This window comes from Diabrotica virgifera, chromosome 2, assembly GCF_917563875.1.
Source record: "Diabrotica virgifera virgifera chromosome 2, PGI_DIABVI_V3a".
NCBI lineage: Eukaryota > Metazoa > Arthropoda > Insecta > Coleoptera > Chrysomelidae > Diabrotica > Diabrotica virgifera.
In genome coordinates, this window is record NC_065444.1 from 197,769,983 (window position 1) to 197,791,011 (window position 21,029).

Below are 21,029 nucleotides of genomic sequence, written 5' to 3' on the forward strand. Positions count from 1 at the left end.
ACACCGCAAATTACGTGTAGTAAAATTGTCACTGGTATGGATATGTAAACTTTACTTGACAACTTCATCATTAACTGTAAAGATGGCTTTTGAATGTTCTTGGATAACTTTTACTAGTATAATTAATTGCCTTAATTGTTAATTCAGTTAATTAATATGATTATTTCATATTTCCGACCAATAGAAAGCTACAGAAATACAAATTAAATTGATCATTTTTGATAATATCCCATCGTCAAGTATATTACGTCAGTTGCCCTTCGTTGCTGTGAAAAAATACATTCAGTGACATTAATGACAATTACTGTTTTAAAACTTATAAAATTGATGACTTTCAATCGTCAAATATTTATAACAACTGTGTGTTTAATTGTACTAATTTGTACTTACATAAATAAATTACAATAAAATTTTGGTTTTAAACAGTTTTATTCATGAAATAATCGCAGCAAATTGCAGCTCGATCTCTGAAATTATTATCGAATTGTTTCCCTCGTGCCACTTGACGTAATTTCACTCCCCTTCGGGTCGTGAAATTAATACTGTCAAAGTGTCACTCGGGAAAAATTCGATAATTTCAGAGCTCTTGTGCAATTACTACTGATAATTTTTTCACTACCTATGTATTCAGTAATAATTTATCTACTGTACAACAAAAGCTAATAATCAATCGAGAAAAGAGGAAAAGTGATAAAGTGATTTTTTAATAATATATTGTTACTATGAAACGCTTACAATTTTGAACATCTGTAACAACACAATACTTGGATCACTGAATATATCCTGGTGTATTCTCTGCTTTGGATCTTCCATAAATAATAAACAATAAATAACTTTTTATTAAGTTCACGTCTTAAATCAAGTATTTATTAAACACATTATCAATATTATTTAATCAACAACTGAAAATATTCCCAATGCCAGGTCAAATATTTAAAATTGTCACTGTCTGACTGACAATATGCTGGCAATATTCTATTTACTACTGACAAAGATTTGGAAAATATTACCACGGACATTGTGTTCATTTTTTTTCAAATCCTGAAAAAAAAACAATAAATATTTTTGAAAAATTTAAACGCAAAATGAAAGACTAAATTATTACCGAGGGCCGAAAGTCTCTTACAATAAATAACAAGTTTATTTTGAATGAGATATTTTGAAATTAAAAGTCACACTAAATTTTCTTTTAGTTTTTAGCCCTGTAACTTATTAAAATAAACATTATAGAAGTTCTCAGGGACTTTCGGCCCTCGCTAATAACGTAATCTCTTATTCTGAGTTTAAAATTTTCAAAAATAATTATTAGTTTTCTCAGAATTCGAAAAAAAAAATGAATTCCATTTGAGTAGCATTTCAGCAGAAACTACGTGCCCATACCCTTAATGAAATTAAAAAACCTCTATATTGTTTGATTTTTTCCGAAGGGAAAATCTATATGCATTATTGTATTAAATATTTTGTATTTGTATTAAATGAGGCGCTCAGAGCAACAGTGGCACAGTCCACAAATTGAGCATTTTTAGATTAATACATCAATAAAAGCAGAAAAATTGGATATATGGTTCAACAGTGGTCTACACAATCTAGCTCTATATTTGGCAATATGGCACTACATAATGTATTGTTGCCTTGACAAATACTAAAAATACGAATGAAACAGTGGCCTAACCCTCAATTGTGTGGCTCAGACCCATCAAACAAGTGTTCATCGTATCAGAATCAGAATAATACGCATAATTCATAAGAATGACTATTTTTAATTTTATAAAGTAATATTTAATAATAATAACTTTAACTCCGTCCTTGACTGAGTGGTAAGAGCGCCTACCTTTGGATCGAAAAATCCGAATGGTTGTGAGTTCGAATCTCACCAGGGTCAGAAATGTTTCATTTATTATAAATTAATAAATGAAAATAGTTTCTGTCCTTGTGGGATCGGTACTCACCGGAGGAACCGCAGACGTTCGGATACAGTTAGCGTCTCTTTGCAAAGACAATGACGTCAACTTTGCAAAGTAACAAGACACTTACTCAACACACACACACTACACATTACACTAGGTACCTAACTGTTAAAAATTACCGTACCTACCATGCCAATGGCCATTAGTTGTCGAGGCATTAACCTTTTTTAAATAAAAAAAAAACAATAATTTAATTTGTCATATTAATTTCCTATTTGGTAGCAAATTATGTGGCTTATTACAAACTAAAATAGTAAATTAGTAATACAAAGTATTAATTTGTATTAATTGTATCAATTAAAATAAATAATTCTTTTGCGATTCAATTTTTAAATCTTTTTTCTGTCGGTATCTTACTGTGTACAGGTAATGCTAAGAATTACCATAATCTGTTCTCGGGAGTCTTAGTACACAAGATTAATGACGATGAACGACCCAAAAATACAAAAAATGTGCATTGCCAGGTAATAATAAAAATGTTTACAAGCTAATAGTACTTTGAGGAATATGCAAAAACGTTGCCAAACTTCAGGGCTTCTTATAATCGGTAGCTCAATGTGGGCTTCCTAACGCTGCTGAACTTCTACAGAGTATATACTTCTTTTCGCAGCGCAAACTGGTGGTAGATACCATGAACTACGAGTGTATGTTTTGATAATAATTCCAGGCATAAGCAGCCCGGGCTTCGTATTGTTAATCATGATTTCAGAGCTACCTATGGTACATTTCTAAAATTTGTCCGAATATATATGAAGCCCAAGCGTATTCACATGTTCTGAACTTGGTTAAAATATCGAGAGATGGTGTAAAGTACGTTTTTTGGGGAAATAACATTAAAGAATTACGAAGCCCGAATCCGGGCTTCGTAAGGAGGTGTCGGGCTTCGTATGACCGGTGCGATATAGCGTTTTTGGCTTCCTAAAGTCGGAATCCATATATATATATATATATATATATATATATATATATATATATATATATATATATATATATATATATATATATATATATATATATATATATATATATATATATATATATATATATATATATATAAAACAAGGTTGAAATATTGGGGTAGCAGCAATCTCAAAGAAAACTCTTTATAATAATTCCAAGCTTTCGATAATGTTTATTATCATCTTCAGGAAACTACAAATATAAATATACAGTATTTAACAATTAGTCTAACTAAAATCAATAAAAATTGTTATCTTTGTGCCATCAAAAATCCAAAACACCATAGTTTTCTCTCACTAATGATAATAAACATTATCGAAAGCTTGGAATTATTATAAAGAGTTTTCTTTGAGATTGCTGCTACCCCAATATTTCAACCTTGTTTCCTAACTGTTCAGCAAAGATTATATACCTGTTATATATATATATATATATATATATATATATATATATATATATATATATATATATATATATATACAGAGAGAGTCTGTAAAGTGGAATAAATTCAGTATCTCAAACACTAATTGTTTTTTTGGAAAATGCTCAGACCCGTCGATTAGTATTTCAAATTGTCCTTTTTGACATTCAATAAAAATGTATACAGGGTGTCCCAATTTAGAGATATGACGTCATCGTCGATTTTCTTAAATGGCAACACTGTCATTTTGATAGCTAATTTGATAGGGTTTGTAAAGTTATACATAACTGCAAAATATCAAATTTTTATTCTCTACCATTTACAAGATAATAGAAAATAACAAAGTTATATCTGTAATTTGGAATATATTCAATAATTAAAATACTAACTGTTTTTTTGAAAAATGCTCAGACCCGTCGATTAGTATATCAAATTGTCATTTTTGACATATAATAATAATGTATACAGGGTGTCCCAATTTAGAGATATGACGTCATCGTTGATTTTCTTAAATGGCAACACTATCATTTTGATAGCTATTTTGATAGCGTGTGTAAAGTTATACACATCTGAAAAATTTCAAAATTTTATTCCCTACCATTTACAAGATAATAAAAAATAACAAAGTTATGAAGAACAAGAAGTAATCAAATAATAATTGAATTTATTTATTTCAATTAAGCAAATGCTCATAACGTTGCCCATTGACAATTTGACAATAATTGAGGGCAACATTATGAGTTTTTGCTTAATTTATTGAAATAATTAAATTCAATTATTAGTTGATTACTTCTTTTTCATAACTTTGTTATTTTTTATTATCATCTAAATGGTAGAGAATACAAATTTGAAATTTTGCAGTTGTGTATAACTTTACACACCCTATCAAAATAGCTATCAAAATGACAGTGTTGCCATTTAAGAAAATCAACGATGACGTCATATCTCTAAATTGGGACACCCTGTATACATTATTATTATATGTCAGAAAGGACAATTTGATATACTAATCGACGGGTCTGAGCATTTTTCAAAAAAACAGTTAGTATTTTAATTATTGAATATATTCCAAATTACAGATATAACTTTGTTATTTTCTATTATCTTGTAAATGGTAGAGAACAAAAATTTGATATTTTGCAGTTATGTATAACTTTACAAACCCTATCAAATTAGCTATCAAAATGATAGTGTTGCCATTTAAGAAAATCGACGATGACGTCATATCTCTAAATTGGGACACCCTGTATATATTATTATTGAATGTCAAAAAGGACAATTTGAAATACTAATCGACGGGTCTGAGCATTTTCCAAAAAAACAATTAGTATTTGAGATATTGAATTTATTCCACTTTACAGACTCTCTCTGTATATATGAAAAAAGAAATCTTTGCTGGCAATGTTATAAAACAAGGTTTATTATTGGGGAATTCAGCAAGTTCTAGGTGAAAGAAAACACTTTTTACTTGTCCAAGCTTTCGGAAACTTTAAATAAATTGTTCCCATCGTCAGGGTAAACTGCAATATAAAATATATGATGGTAATTTTATGTTACAGGACCTTACAAAATTTATAGTACTTACAGTAAGTTGTGGTTGTTCACAAAAGGTGTTAAAAAAGTTAATTTTTTTGTCAAAAATCTTATATAGTTCTAAATTATGATGTTTTCAAAAAATTTTTTTACATTAATGGATAGATCTTACAATTGTTTTTTAAATTATAAATATTTTAAAAAACAAAAATATCACAGAATAGATATTATGATAGATCGGATCATAACACGAATAACAGGTTAGAAATATTAAATTAATTTTTGATGACATATGTCCTATAAGACAGAGGCCATGGTCTTGTTCTTAATAAGTATTGAGTAAATTGTAGTGAGGTTTGAATAAGTATTATGATATGGGAATCAAGTCATTTAGATTAGTTTTTTAAGTCTTTTATAATTTAATTTAAATATTGATTTAATGATGCTAATAATAAAATTGTTTTCTTTGTCCATTGATGTTATTTACTGAGTATAGTAAATAATTAAATATATTAATAAAATATTAATATTAGATGGTCAATTTAAATTCAAGGGAGACAAGGATGTTAAAATTTGTTAGTTTCTAGGTGGTTTGTCTTTAGATAATAAATTAGAATAAATAACACTAAGATGCTGTATATCGGTTTTTTTGTTTATACATGATGGAGTTTGAGCAATGTATGTCATTTCTAGAAACATTTAAAAAACAAATACATTTCAATGTATGTCATTTCACTTGCTACTCATGTAAACAACAAACAACATAATATGGATTGGGAATCAACCATCATTTTATCTAATGAACCTAATTTAACAAAAAGAAAGTTTCTAGAAATGACATACATTGCTCAAACTCCATCATGTATAAACAAAAAAACCGATATACAGCATCTTAGTGTTATTTATTCTAATTTATTATCTAAAGACAAACCACCTAGAAACTAACAAATTTTAACATCCTTGTCTCCCTTGAATTTAAATTGACCATCTAATATTAATATTTTATTAATATATTTAATTATTTACTATACTCAGTAAATAACATCAATGGACAAAGAAAACAATTTTATTATTAGCATCATTAAATCAATATTTAAATTAAATTATAAAAGACTTAAAAAACTAATCTAAATGACTTGATTCCCATATCATAATACTTATTCAAACCTTACTACAATTTACTCAATACTTATTAAGAACAAGACCATGGCCTCTGTCTTATAGGACATATGTCATCAAAAATTAATTTAATATTTCTAACCTGTTATTCGTGTTATGATCCGATCTATCATAATATCTATTCTGTGATATTTTTGTTTTTTAAAATATTTATAATTTAAAAAACAATTGTAATATCTATCCATCAATGTAAAAAAATTTTTTGAAAACATCATAATTTAGAACTTTATAAGATTTTTGACAAAAAAATTAACTTTTTTAACACCTTTTGTGAACAACCACAACTTACTGTAAGTACTATAAATTTTGTAAGGTCCTGTAACATAAAATTACCATCATATATTTTATATTGCAGTTTACCCTGACGATGGGAACAATTTATTAAAGTTTCCGAAAGCTTGGACAAGTAAAAAGTGTTTTCTTTCACCTAGAACTTGCTGAATTCCCCAATAATAAACCTTGTTTTATATATATATATATATATATATATATATATATATATATATATATATATATATATATATATATATATATATATATATATATATATATATATATATATATATATAATTATATACTCATTTTAGCTAATCTTGACGAAGCAAATAAATTTTGCGAAAGCTCGATTGTAACAAAGAGTTTCTCTCATCCTGCCCCTTACACTGACTGCAACCTCAATAAAAACTTGTATCTATATATATATATATATATATATATATATATAGTGGTTTGAAGTTTCAGCAATTCGGTCATGTGAAATAAAAGTCTATTTGTTATTTCTCAATATTTCGTCACACTTTTGTGACTTCTTCAGGAGAAAACTGTAAATTTATTAAGATTAGAAATTAACAAAAGCTAAATATTTAATTACTTACAACTATAAGAGTATTAATTTAGATTTTTTGAACATATCGTAAGGGACATTGACTTAATTTTGATTTTGACATTTATTATTTCGGAGTTATGGTAACTGCAATAAATTTTATATTCATAGAATATTGTCTGATATTTAAAATTCTTTTTTTAATAATAAATAGGTCAAAGTTAGCCAAAGAAAATATTAACGGAATTTTAAGGTGGAAAGGTATGATTAATAGTAGAAAAATTTTAGAAAGGGACTAGAGTATATTAAATTGATCTATAAAATGTAAGTGATGGTACATAGTGAGTTAGTATAAGGCTGATATTTTTAGAAATTAAATAAAAATTAAGATGGATTAATTATTAGATGAATAATTGAGTAATTTGTTTGAATTTTTACACTTTTTGAAAATATTTTAAAGGTTATTTATTATTTAGAATGTTACAGTAGATATTACTCAAATGGTTAGTATGAGTCTTATAATTAATAGATTCTGGAATTTTGATAATATGTACCATCTCAAGGAAGAGTCGTTTTTTATAATTGTCAACTTGTTCCAAGATTTTTACATTGTTAAAGTCAAATTTATGTCCCGTCTTTAAATGGTGTTCTACCAAGGCACAACAGTTTTTTCTGATATTACAGTCACTTTTATGTTGAGTGACACGTTGCTTAAGCCACTGTTTAAAGACACCATTTTAACACCATGTTTATATGATTGCGGCTGTAATTTTGAATCTTTTTTCGAGATATCTGTCACACGTATTCGTAATATAATAAAGAATGGCGGTAGAGAGCCCAATTTGAAAAATATATTAATATGTGGAAATTACTCTGTAATTAAATACAATATTAAAAAAACGAGCCTGTACCGCCATTAAGAAGAACAAAAAAATACACTTTCTTCAAATAAATTTTTTATCCGTTGCCTAGATTTTGTGCCATTTTGAAACTACTAAAATTTTTTATTTCCTTAGTAGTTCCAAAATGACACAAAATTTAGGCATCGGATAAAAATGTTTATTTGAAGAAAGTGTATTTTTTGTTCTTCTTAATGGCGGTACAGGCTCGTTTTTTAATATTGTATTTAATTACAGAGTAATTTCCACATATTAATATATTTTTCAAATTGGGCTCTGTACCACCATTCTTTATTATATTGCGAATACATGTGCCAAATATCTCGAAAAAAATTCAAAATTACAGCCACAATTTTGGAACGCGTTTTCGCTAGCTGTTGATCGCTACTGTTTCACCTTAAGAAAGCATAAGGCTATAGTTAAGTATTAATTTCAATATCTTATACATGCCAGAATATTCCACAGGGTGTTCCAAACTTTGAGAAAAAACACACTATCATTGTTACACCCGGTATACAATGACACTTATCTGTTTAGTAACAATATTATTACAACGATATTTTTGAAGAATAAAGCTATAACATATTAAATAAATCACTAAAATCGGACAACAGGTTAAGGAAATACAATACATCAAAAATGTCCCATTTTTAAGGTGGTGCGTTAATTTTGGTGCTTAGTGTATTATACAGTAAAGGTTTTCCCTTACTGTACAAACAATAGAAGGGGTTAATAAATACAAATATCTGAGTACCTGAATTTCTAAAAATAATGATAAAACAATAGAAATAAGGGCCAGGGCAGAAATAGAAAAAGCGTATATAAAAATGAAAACAATTCTCTGCAATAAAGACCTTATATTAAAACTTTCAGGACTTGGTGTGTTCGATACTCCAATACGGACTTGAAAGATGGACATTGAAGCAAGAACACATGCTATAGTCATTTGAAATGTGGCGTTACAGAATAATGCTTAGTGCAAGGACACAGCAAAATACGAACACGGAAGTATTGCGAAATATTAAACACAATAAAAATAAGAAAGTTACAATATCTGGGGCACGTAACGAGAGGGCAGCTATATGAAATACTAAAATTAATAATACAGGAAAAGATGAGAGAGGGCACTTAAAGAATAAAATATTATCAGAAAAAGAAGAAAATAATAATTTACTAATAAGGAGTATGGGAAGAAGGAGTGAGTAATGGTTGACAAATTTAAGGGATATTTAAAAGTTCAATAAAACTCTACAGAGCAGCAGTAGGTAGAGTGAAGATAGTGATAATAATATAGAACCTACGATTGGAAGGCGGCACTTAAAAGAAGAAAATATTATTATAAAAAGAAGAAAATAATTTAATAATAATAATTTAATTTAGTAATTCCACTAAATCCAAATATCCAAATATCATTCAGCTTTATTTTTTTTTTCCTTACCGTTTTATTTTGTATTATTTATTATGTATATTACGGGAAATACGGCGATACCGTGTAATTTTCAGGGCAACTCCGAATTGCATGAAAATTTGGATTTATGTTCTACTTACCCTCTACTTTAAAATTGAATTTGAAAATACATTTTTAAGTTATTTAAAAAAAATCCAACATTTTTAGAAAATTTTGTTTACTATAAAACCAAATTTTTTTAAAAATGAGCACTTTAAACCGATCAAACTTACAGATTAGACATATTATAAGCAACACACATATATTTAAACTAAATTGTGAAGCGGTAAAGATTAATATTATTTATAGGGTGCTAAGCCGAGGGAGATGTTCACGATTTTTTTACTAAAAAACAGGGACAAACTTTTTTTCAGCCTAACTCGTTTATTTTTAATGCTAGAAACTTTTGTAAAAAATACAAATAAAGCTTAACCTTTAAAAAATGTTAATAAGTTTTTCCCGAAACTTGCTTAATTTTTCGGTAATTTCAGGTTGAAATATTCGATTTGGAATTAGACGAAGAAGAACGTATTTTTTATTAGCTACAACTTTGCTTATACTCGGTCTATACATAGACTTTACTGATACACCATTTTTTTTCGTTCTTTTATAATTTACACTTTTGCTAAGAATATTTTTTTCGTGAAAGTATTTACTTTTTTAGTATTATTTACGAAAAACTGTCTGAAACCGTAGTTTTTTGTCAAAAAATAAACATTTTCAATCGCAAATAACTCAAAAATATTGACTTACATCAAAAACTCTATAAAACGAAAGTTGCTTATAATCAGTCAGTTTATTCATTTTCGGGCTTATTTTAAACACGCGTTTTTTTACCCCCGAAAAAGGGTGACTGTCACACCCCAAGTAAAAGCAAGCAACGGCACACATTCAACTTTAAAGTGGAGGGTAAGAAGAAGCCAAATCCAAATGTTCATGCAATTTGGAGTTGCCCCTGAAAATTACGCTTCAAAACGGTCATTTACTGGGTTATATAGTGTAAGAATAACTTTAAGTTTTAGGATAGAAAACTAATAACTAATATAATATAATTTTTAGGTGGAAGACTCTATGACGAAAGTAGATGATCCAGAAAAAATGGATTTTGAGATAGGTCAACGATATTTTAGAGAAAATGATAAAACTTCACTTTTTTCCCTACTACGATCTCATCAATGGGTATTTCTTTTACAAAAGATAAATGTTTTCGCTGACGAATTGGTGGTAATAGATGTAAAGAATATGAAAACATTGGTAACTGAGATGAGGATCAAATGTTTGAAAATATTAGACCAAGTAATTCAAAATTTTACAAAAATCGTTACTTATAGTATGATATAATTGATCCAAATAATAGCATAACCCAGACATCCAAAGTGAAAGTTATCCTCCAACACCAAATTGTTCTATATGGTCCCCATAGTGTTCAGAAAAAAGTCACACCATTTTGAGCGTCGGGTTTGGGGGAAAGGGGGGGAGAAATCGGTAAATTCGTAGTTTTTTAGGGTTTCGTCAATATTTCTAAAACTATGCGGTTTAGCATGAACAACCTTCAATACAAAAATGTTCTACATTAAATTTGCAATAAAAAAGGTCCAATGCATAATCCTTCTAAAATGAACGGTTCCAAAGTTACGGATGTATTATAGTATAATTGGTCCAAAAAAGGCCTGACTCAGACATCTAAAGTAACAGTTTTCCTCCAACACCAAATCGTTCTATATGGTCCACATACTGTTCAGTAAAAAGCTACACCATATTGAGCGTCCGGTTTGGGGGAAGATGGGGGAGAAGTCGGTAAATTAGTAGTTTTTTTAAGTTTTTCGTCAATATTTCTAAAACTACGCTTTAGCGTAAACAATGGTGTCTACAAAAATGTTTTACATAAAATTTAAAACAATAAAGGTACTATACATAATTGTTATAAAATCAATGGTACCAGAGTTACGGAGGGTGAAAAGTGGAGGTTTTCGATACTTTTTATATTATGTTGACATTTCTTCAAGAGCTTATCACTAACATATCATCGGCCACTGAAATAGCTAATTTTATTTACAAAACAAAATCCTGTTAAAGAAAATTTCTATAAAATGCCCAAAGAATATAAAAATTTTCGAAAACCTTCACTTTTACCCTCCGTAACTCTGGAACCGTTGATTTTATAACAATTATGTATAGGACCTTTTTTGTTTTAAATTTCACGTAGAACATTTTTGTATAGAACATTGTTTTTGTTAAAGCATAGTTTTAGAAATATTGACAAGAAACTTAAAAAAACTACTAATTTTTAAACCACTAACTTTTTAGTGAACCATATGTGGACCATATAGAACAATTTGATGTTGAAGGAAAACTTTTATTTTGGATGTCTGGGTGAGGCATTTTTTGGGACCAATCATACTATATTACCTCCGTAACTTTTGAACCGTTCATTTTAGAAGGATTATGCATAGGACCTATTTGAAATTTAATGTAGAACATTTTTGTATAGAAGGTTATTCATGCTAAACCGCATAGTTTTAGAAATATTGACGAAAACGTAAACAACTACGAATTTACCGATTTCTCCCCCTCACTCCCCCAAACCTGACGCTCAAAATGGTGTGACTTTTTTCTGAATATTATGTGGACCATATAGAACAATTTGGTGTTGGAGGATAACTTTCACTTTGGATGTCTCTTTTTGGGTCTAGTTATACCATACTATTAATATTAATAATGAAGTAAAGTTAAAATCAAACTCAGATTTAGGGGGTCAAATTTAATTTAGTAAGTCTTAGGTAAAATATTTATCCTTTAGCTTTGTAGAAAATAATCCTAAAGACCTTCATTAAAATATAAATCACCTCAGCAGTTAAAAAAGTAAATATTGTGCAAAAATGCCCCCTTTTTAATTATTGAAACATTGATTCCCTCATATGATTTGGATACTTTCTTGAAAATATCTTTTGTACTCACCTAAACTTTGATATAAAACTTGTTTCACCCTGTACGGATTTACATTTTTATTTTTTTAAGAGAAAACTTCTTTAGGGACGTTGTGCAATTTTTGGATAGGGGAAAAGCATTGAATTCGCGACCGTCATCGCGACCCTCATCACACCTGGCTTATGAAATTTCAAATCTTTGGAGTATAAAAATAAACAAAAACGGGATGCATTATAATATGTATTGATTGTAGAAGAAATAAATATATTGTTGGTTTTAAAACTCAAGAAGTCAAACAAAATAAAAATAGACAAGAAATATCAAATCAATGAATCGAAGAAATCGGGAGCAGCGAGATTTGGTCTTCTTAAAATCCATTATCTATAGTCTATAGTCCAAAGACGCTTATCTCCTTCTCATAATATGTCCGTCAATTCTTGTATAAGCCGTTTGATATATTTTTAATGTTAGCTTTACATATGATCAATAAGTACATTACTCCTTGTTTTTGTGAATCAAAACTAATCTGACTCGCCTCCAAAAATTGCCAAATACGTATTAACCATCTTTCGCCCTCCGGTCTAGGACGTTTCATCGCCGCCAGTTCATAGCCGGCCGATTCATCGCCAGTTAATTAATCGCTAACTGATTTATTTCCAAATTTCCGACCAATTTTCTACAGTTACATTTATTATTTATTTTAATATTAATTAGAATTTCTAGGAAATGACCTAACCTAACCTAACCTGACATTACATAAGTTTGAACATATATATTTCTACAAGGCCATTTAACACTAGAAATTTAATACTATGTAGTATCAAATTTAGGGGAAGTAGAAATAGAACAGTAAATTAATATAATAAGTATTTCTATCCTTTTAATTGTCATAAGTTTTAAACTGAATTTAACGTCGTGTCGTGTCATCTCCCATAATACAAAATCAACTGACTAGCTGGCGATGAAACGGACGGCGATGAAATGGACTGGCGATGAACTGGCGGCGATGAACCGGCGGCGATGAAACGTCCCATTCCGCTCGCCCTCACCACTGTCTCGCCCTAGTAACAGTTTGCTGTTATGCTAGGACTAATGCTAAGGCATTAGTCCCCGCATTGCAACTGACGTGATGATAGTAGGTGCCTGGCAGCATCTGCTAAATAAAAAACCATTAAGATAAAGGCAGTTTTTGTTTTTATTTGATTCAGAGTTTGATTCAAAAAACCATTATTTTAATTATTATTTATTCGCATATTGATAAAGATATTTTAATTCTATATTATTATTTATATGTATTTACATTTGTATAGATATACATGCACACTCCAAAAACATTGAGTAAATGTATATATTTCTCACAAAGTTTGTTACTTTTTTTATGAGTGGAATTTGTTCTTCCATATTTTAGGGTCCTTAAAATGATAATAAAAATGTGAAAGAAATCTCTTGGAGTTTTCTAATTGGGCGCTTCAGAAAGTATGGAGAATTTCCTACAGTAACCTTTGTATACATTTTTTTCCATAATAAAATCTTAAATCTGTAAAGTATTAAAAATATGACGCCAAAAATATGTTTCTTATGCCCGGTTGCACCAACAAATATTAAGCTCCAGCTTATAGATCCATAATTTTCGATTTTTATCTAAGCATGTCTTAATTGAGACGAAGTTTAACTCGGCATCCGACAGGTGAACTTTTTTGCCACTAACAGACAGGTGGGGTGTGACAAACCCCAGCAAATTCTCAAAGAATCTCTTTACGTTTAGTTGTCTGTGATGTCTGGAACGTCAACATCTTAAAGCTGGTCAGGATAGTCACTATTTACACTAACATTGTATATTTCTTCACTTACTTCCGAATTACTCTTGTCAATACATTCGTCACTGTCTGCTTCATCCCATAAGACCTGAAGACGTGTTTGTTCTCGATCGTAATTCATTTTAGATTAGACTAATAAAAAAAATATGTTAAAATCTGTAGTAAGTACTATTCACTTACCTATACTTACTTATTTATAGGAGTAAAACAAAATAAAGACAATTCTGCAGAAAGTACAAAATCAGAAACGTGGGGCGTGACCACCTTCAAACCAAGTGTACTTGCTGAAACTAAACAGACGACTAAAAACTATGTGTCATCGCATAGATGAATATAAAATAGAAAGCTATCTAGCCGCTGTGGCCACTACATGCAAAATTTCATTATGTTTTAGGCGCTTCAGCATTGTTGGGGTGTACCACACCCCACCTGTCGGATGCTGGGTTAAGATGCAATTAATTACACGTGGCAATACATTATGGCAAGCTGAAAGTTGATCTAATATTCAACGGTGCAACGCGTATGTTTAGTAAATTTAGCTTAAGGTACCTATTAGCAGGGGCGGCCCGTCGGGGTAGGCAAGGTAGCTCACCCTCTTCAAATGTAGTACAATAATATAAATTATTAATATAAATTACTTATTTCAAAATTCTTCTTCTTCTTCGGGTGCCATCTCCGCTACGGAGGTTGGCAATCATCATAGCTATTTTAATTATTGAAGCAGTAGCTCTAAATAATTGTTTTGAGCTGCATCCAAACCATTCTCTTAGGTTCTTCAGTCATGAAATTCGTCTTCTGCCGATGCATCTTCTGCCATCTATCTTTCCCTGCATTATGAGTCGCAGGATGCCATACTTCTCGCCCCGCATCACATGTCCGAGGTACTGTAGTTTTCTTTTCGAGCATTTCAAAATTGTAATTTATAAATTTTGACACAATACCTACAATAAAATAGCAAAAATTATCCAAATTATTTTTAAAAATATCCAAAAAATTTTCTCCGTAGTTATAATTATTGTACGCTCCTTGTAGTATCAGTAGTACTGTATAAGATTCTATATTCTTCCTTGGTCAGGCACTTGAAAACGTAGCCTGAAATAGAACGACACCAACACCGAATTGACGTGCGATCTCTCTGTTTACGCGAGCAGGTCTGCTGGTAGCGACCGTATTCTACGATTTTGAAAGGGCGGATAGGCACAGAGTCTTATAGCCGGACCTACAAAATTTTATCAGTTGCTTCTCTTGTGTCTTGTGAAACTGTTTTAAATACATAATTGTTTTTTGATTTTGGCTGTTATTAGTAGGTTAAGTATTGAATAAAACTAGGTAGGACAATTTAAATTTGTTTATGAAAACTGAATAATAAACAGGTAAATTTGAGATCGGTCTATTGAAGGGCATTTTAATTTTATATTAATTTAGTAATAATTCACTAACGACAAATAAATCTGTGAATAGTTATTTGTCAGTCGTCCATTATATTTTTATTGTGTTTCAATACAATTTGGATAATTTAAAGTTAAACTGACGAATTGTGTTATTAGATTATATAGATAATTAAAAATTTAAAGCGAGGTTAATTGTTAACTTATCAATTTATTCGAAGAGTAAATTATTATTTGATACATAAATAAAATAAGTAATATTTGACGTTGTTGAAACGTAGGTGTGTTAGTTTTATTGGTGGAAAAACTTTAGTCATCGAATATGAATATTTTAAACGATGTAATATGCAGTTTGATCGAGACGCCTCTTTCAAGGCGCCAAAATCAAGAAAGATCAGAAATTATTTCAATGGGCCTGCCTTTACCAAATTTAACAATTTTATCCACAGATAAGAAAAAAAAAACAATCGACCATTTTCGAGATCGTTTAAAACAATATGGTATGAAAATCATAAATGGCTAAGCGGAAGTTATTTTAAAAATTCACTTTTCTGTTGGCCTTGTCTGTTGCTCTCAAATTTGAAGCAAAATGTTTGGGTGAGTCAGGGATATTCAGATTTGAAAAATTTATCAGCTAGTGTAAAAAAACATGAATCTTCGAAAGAACATTTAAACAATTGCTTAGGTTTAAAACGGTTAGAAAAAAATAAACAAACTATTGACAGTGCTTTAGCTGTACAAATTTCTCTATCTAATAAGATATATAATGAAGAAGTTGAAAAAGATTGAAGAAGTTGAAGAAATTGATGTTACAATTCTGTTAGTAAAACAAGAACTTGCATTTCGCGGTCGTGATGAGAGTCCTAATTCTTCAAACATGGGTAATTTTAAAGAAATTTTTAATTTTGTAGTTAAACGCGATCAGGAAATCCAGGATCATGTTAAAAAATAGAAGGGGTGTTCACGGGTTTGTCAAAAACAATACAAAATGATTTAATGGATTGCCTTGCCGATTACGTAAAAAATGAAATTTCAACAGAAATTAATGAAAGTCAATTTTTTTCTATACTAGCGGACGATACTACTGATATAACCGAAAAATCACAGTGTACTTTAACAATCCGTTTTGTTAACAAAGTTGGTCAGGTAACAGAAAGATTTTTAGGGTTTTTTGATGTTAGCGAGAATAGATCTGCAGACGCTCTATATAGTTTAATTTCAAACGTGCTTGAGCCATATGATTACAAAAATAAATTAATTGCTCAATTTTACGATGGTGCAAGTGTAATGGCTTTTAAAACGGATTACAATCAAAAATTAAGTAGATGCTCCAAAAGCAATTTTTACACATTGTTGCGCTCATAGATTACATTTAGTATTGCAAGACGGCTCAAAATGTATTACAAATTGTAAGATATTTTTTGTCGCCTACCCGAAGTATATGTGTAGCCTACCCGCATACTGAGGTCACGAGCCGCCACTGCCTATTAGCCCGGGAGGTAGTGTCAAATTTGACCGGAGCATTTTAGCATGATTGTCTTTTCTTTATTTAGTTAGGTGTTCCCAAGCTTATTAACAAATGATGTGTCAGCTGGCTCAAAACCGGGGCATTTAGGCAAAAAAGATAAAATATGAAACTACATGGAAAAACCCTACAACTTTTATGTCAAATATTTATCTCCCTGGCTTACATCCATCATGGCGTAGAATACCTGGCTTCTGGCTTTCACCCAGGCGAGCCGGGTTCGATTCCCCGCGTGAAACTTTTTTTATATTGTGTCGTATCAATAATATAAACGTGGTATTATAAAAACGATTATTTTTCAAATCATAATATCAATTAAAAAACAAAAGAAATTTTCGACGCGGGGAATCGAACCCGGCTCGCCTGGATGAGAGCCAGGAGCCAGAAATTCTAAACAATGATGGATGTAAGTCACGGAGATAAATATTTGACATATAGGTAAGTTGTAGGGTTTTTCCATCTAGTGTCATATTTTATCTTTTTTTGCCTAAAACCTCCGGTTTTGGGCCAGCTGACACATCATTTGTTAATAAGCTTTGGAACACCTAACTAAATAAAGGAAAGATAGCCATGCTAAAATGCTCCGGTCAAATTTGACACTACCTCCCGGAGTATACGTCTTAAGGTTGATATACGTTGGTGCAACAAGGCATTATTGTTGTTCTGAAGCTATTTCTTGGCATTTATTCTTTGTGTTATGCAAAGCTACACTACGTACTATTCGAATTGGGAAATAAGCCACAATTAAAACTTTGAAAAATGATTTTATTGACGTTTCGACTTCCACTTCGGACGTCATTAACACAATACAAAATATTAATAAATTAAACAAGAATGTTGTTGCTTAGTAAAAAAATTCTTCTAATAATTTAATGTAATCTGACTCATTAATATCGGCAATTCATACATATACCGATTATACATTTTAAAGTACAAGACTTTAAAATTATATTACCAATATTTATGAGTTGCGTTTCTGGGACGACTTTATTATAAGATGGTTCATTCGATTACATGAAATTAACTTTAACTCAATACTATCTGCCACAGAAATTTCTTTTTAAAGACAGATCACATGCAATGATTTTTATGGTGGATATTCTTGAGTTAAAGTAGATTTCATGATAGTTCATCAAATGAACTATCTTCCAATAAAATCATTTTTCAGGATAAATTGTGGCTTATTTCCCAATTGGAATAGTAAATTACAAATTAATATGTTTATTATAACTAGGTTCCTTTAGATACGCGTGGTAGGATCAAGCAAGTAACACGTATTGTAGTAAAAGTTGCTGATCTTTTACGTACTACTGTTTACAAGATGGACCCAGAAATATCTATCAGAAGTACAAATATATGTCTAAGAGCAGCAACTAAGACATATCAAGATTTATTAGAGAAGAGATATATCCAAAGCTATGTAGATGAAATATCTGACCATACATTGTAAGTATTCAGGTGTGTAATTACCCCAGGCTGTGGGTGAAAAAACATGATATAATTCAGGAATTTTTGAAACCTACCAGGTGTTGTAAAGGACGATGCCAGGAATAACTTCTACTAAAATGTAACCAAAAATATTGTGTGTTTTTTTTTATTGCGATTTTCATTTGTTAAATTTGCAATTTTTAATGATTTTTAATTTTGCAGCTTCGGATATTGATTTTAGAGAAAAACTTTTTTAAAGAAAGTTGTAGTAAATTAAAAAACCTACAATTTGAGGTACGGTAAGTTTAATTTGGTTAATTGGTTATGGCAACACAGCATGCGAAAGGTCCAAAATGGCCGTTTTTTACAATGTGTTATTTATTGTACAAATAATTTTTTTTTTATTATTTTTTAAAGCTTTAAAATGAATATCTTTCAATTCCAAACATAAAAAAAAATTTCAAGGCCGGATTAACGAATTTGTTGCTTAGATATTATAAATTGTTTATCCCAAGAGGTCAAATGTCGAGGGCTATAACTTTTTGAAGAAAAATCGTAGAGAGTTGTTGTAACATCCAATCTCCTTCTAAAGAGTTATATTTTCATATTCTGATGTAAATAAATGCGTAAAACATTTTTAAACCTCTAATTTTTGGGTTTGAAAATAAGGGGGCAAATTTCGTTATAAACATTTAGAGCTGAAGCGGCCCAGTACATCCTATGAGTTTTTAACTTACATATTATTGTTGCTGAACAGGAAACGAAGATTTATAAAAAAATAAAAAATTTCTACGACCAGCTGAAGCCGAGCTAAATGTTGGGTTTCAAAATAAGGGGGCAAATTTCGTTATATAAACATTTAGAGCTGAAGCGGCCCTGTACATCCTATGAGTTTCTAACTTACAGATTATTATTGCTAAAGACGAAACAAAGATTTATCAAAAAATAAAAAAAAATTACAACCAACTGAAGCCGAGATAATTGTTTATTTTTTCTTAAATTGTAGTGCCTTTATTTATAACAATTAAGACATTATTTTACAGTCATTGACTAAAGAAAGACTTATATTATCTTAAAATAAAAATTATTATAAACTATAATTACATTTAATTATTATAAATTATTTTTAAAATCGGTGCTTTTGCGAGCGGCCGAATTTTGCAAATCGCCCGGCTCGCTTCAAATCCGCGCGCTCGGAAAATTTTTACGTAACTTGTATTAAATTTTGACCGAAAACAATTTAATAATATTACCATTATAATATACAGTGTATTTACCACTGTATTTGTTTTTCTTGATAAACTTTTATATGTGAAATCTCATTTCTGAAGAAATAATATTACAAAAATGATACATATAACTATATTTTTAATTTTTGCATTGTTATATAAATATAATAATAATAATGTTACTTCTTATTATACAATATAAAACTTTTTCTTCTTGTAGTGACTATCCGTTTTGGATGTTGGAGACCATCATGGCAATTTGGCAAACCCCATTTGGAAACTGAGAACCAGGAAGGCGAAGGATTACCTAGAAAATTTACGTACGTCTTTCAACACAACAACTACAAACCTTTTTAGAGCAGTAGTACCGATTTAGTGTGCAAGTACAGATTGCCATGATGGTCGCCAACATCCAAAACGGATAGTCACTACAAGAAGAAAAAGTTTTATATTGTATAATAAGAAGTAACATTATTATTATTATATTTATATAACAATGAAAAAATTAAAAATATAGTTATATATTTCATATATATGTATCATTTTTGTAATATTATTTTTTCAGAAATGAGATTTCACATATAAAAGTTTATCAAGAAAAACAAATACAGTGGTAAATAGACTGTATATTATAATGGTAATATTATTAAATAATTGTTTTCGGTCAAAATTTAATACAAGTTACGTAAAAATTTTCCGAGCGCGCGGCTTTGAAGCGAGCCGGGCGATTTGCAAAATTCGGACGCTCGCAAAAGCACCGATTTTAAAAATAATTTTTAATAATTAAATGTAACTATATTTTATATTTATTTTTAATTTAAGATAACATAAGTCTTTCTTTAGTCAATCACTGTAAAATAATTTCTTAATTTTTGTAAATAAAGGCACTACGATTTAAGAAAAAAGAAACAATTATCTCGGATTCAGTTGGTTGTAGAAAATTTTTATTTTTTTATGAATCTTCGTTTCGTCTTCAGCAACAATAATCTGTAAGTTAGAAACTCCTAGGATGTACAGGGCCGCTTCAGCTCTAAATGTTTATAACGAAAATTGCCCCCTTATTTTCAAGCCCAACATTTAGCTCGGCTTCAGTTGGTCGTAGAAATTTTTTATTTTTTTATAAATCTTCGTTTCGTTTTTAGTAACAATAATCTGTAAGTTAAAAACTCATAGGATGTACAGGGCCGCTTCAGCTCTAAATGTTTATAACGAAATTTGCCCCCTTATTTTCAAACCCAAAAATTAGAAGTTTAAAAATGTTTTACGCATTTATTTACATCAGAATATAAAAATATAACTCTTTAGAAGGAAATTGGATGTTTCATTAACTCTCTACGATTTTTTTTTTTTCAAAAAGTTATAGCCTTCGACATTTGACCTCTTGGGATAAACAATTTATAATATCTAAGCAACAAATTCGTTAATCCGGCTTTATAATTTTTTTATATTTGGAATTAAAAGATCTTCATTTTAAAGCTTTAAAAA

At 29.8% G+C, this 21,029-nt stretch overlaps 1 protein-coding gene across 1 annotated transcript in view; it reads left to right on the forward strand.

The window, feature by feature from the left end:
• LOC114328113 (polycystic kidney disease protein 1-like 2) overlaps positions 1–21,029 on the forward strand; it is a 311,210-nt gene that overhangs the window by 118,687 nt on the left and 171,494 nt on the right. Inside the window, exons 9-10 of the mRNA XM_050644966.1 lie at positions 10,289–10,525; positions 18,122–18,333. Coding sequence (XP_050500923.1) covers positions 10,289–10,525; positions 18,122–18,333 — 449 coding nt within the window. The remainder of the gene's footprint in view (positions 1–10,288; positions 10,526–18,121; positions 18,334–21,029) is intronic.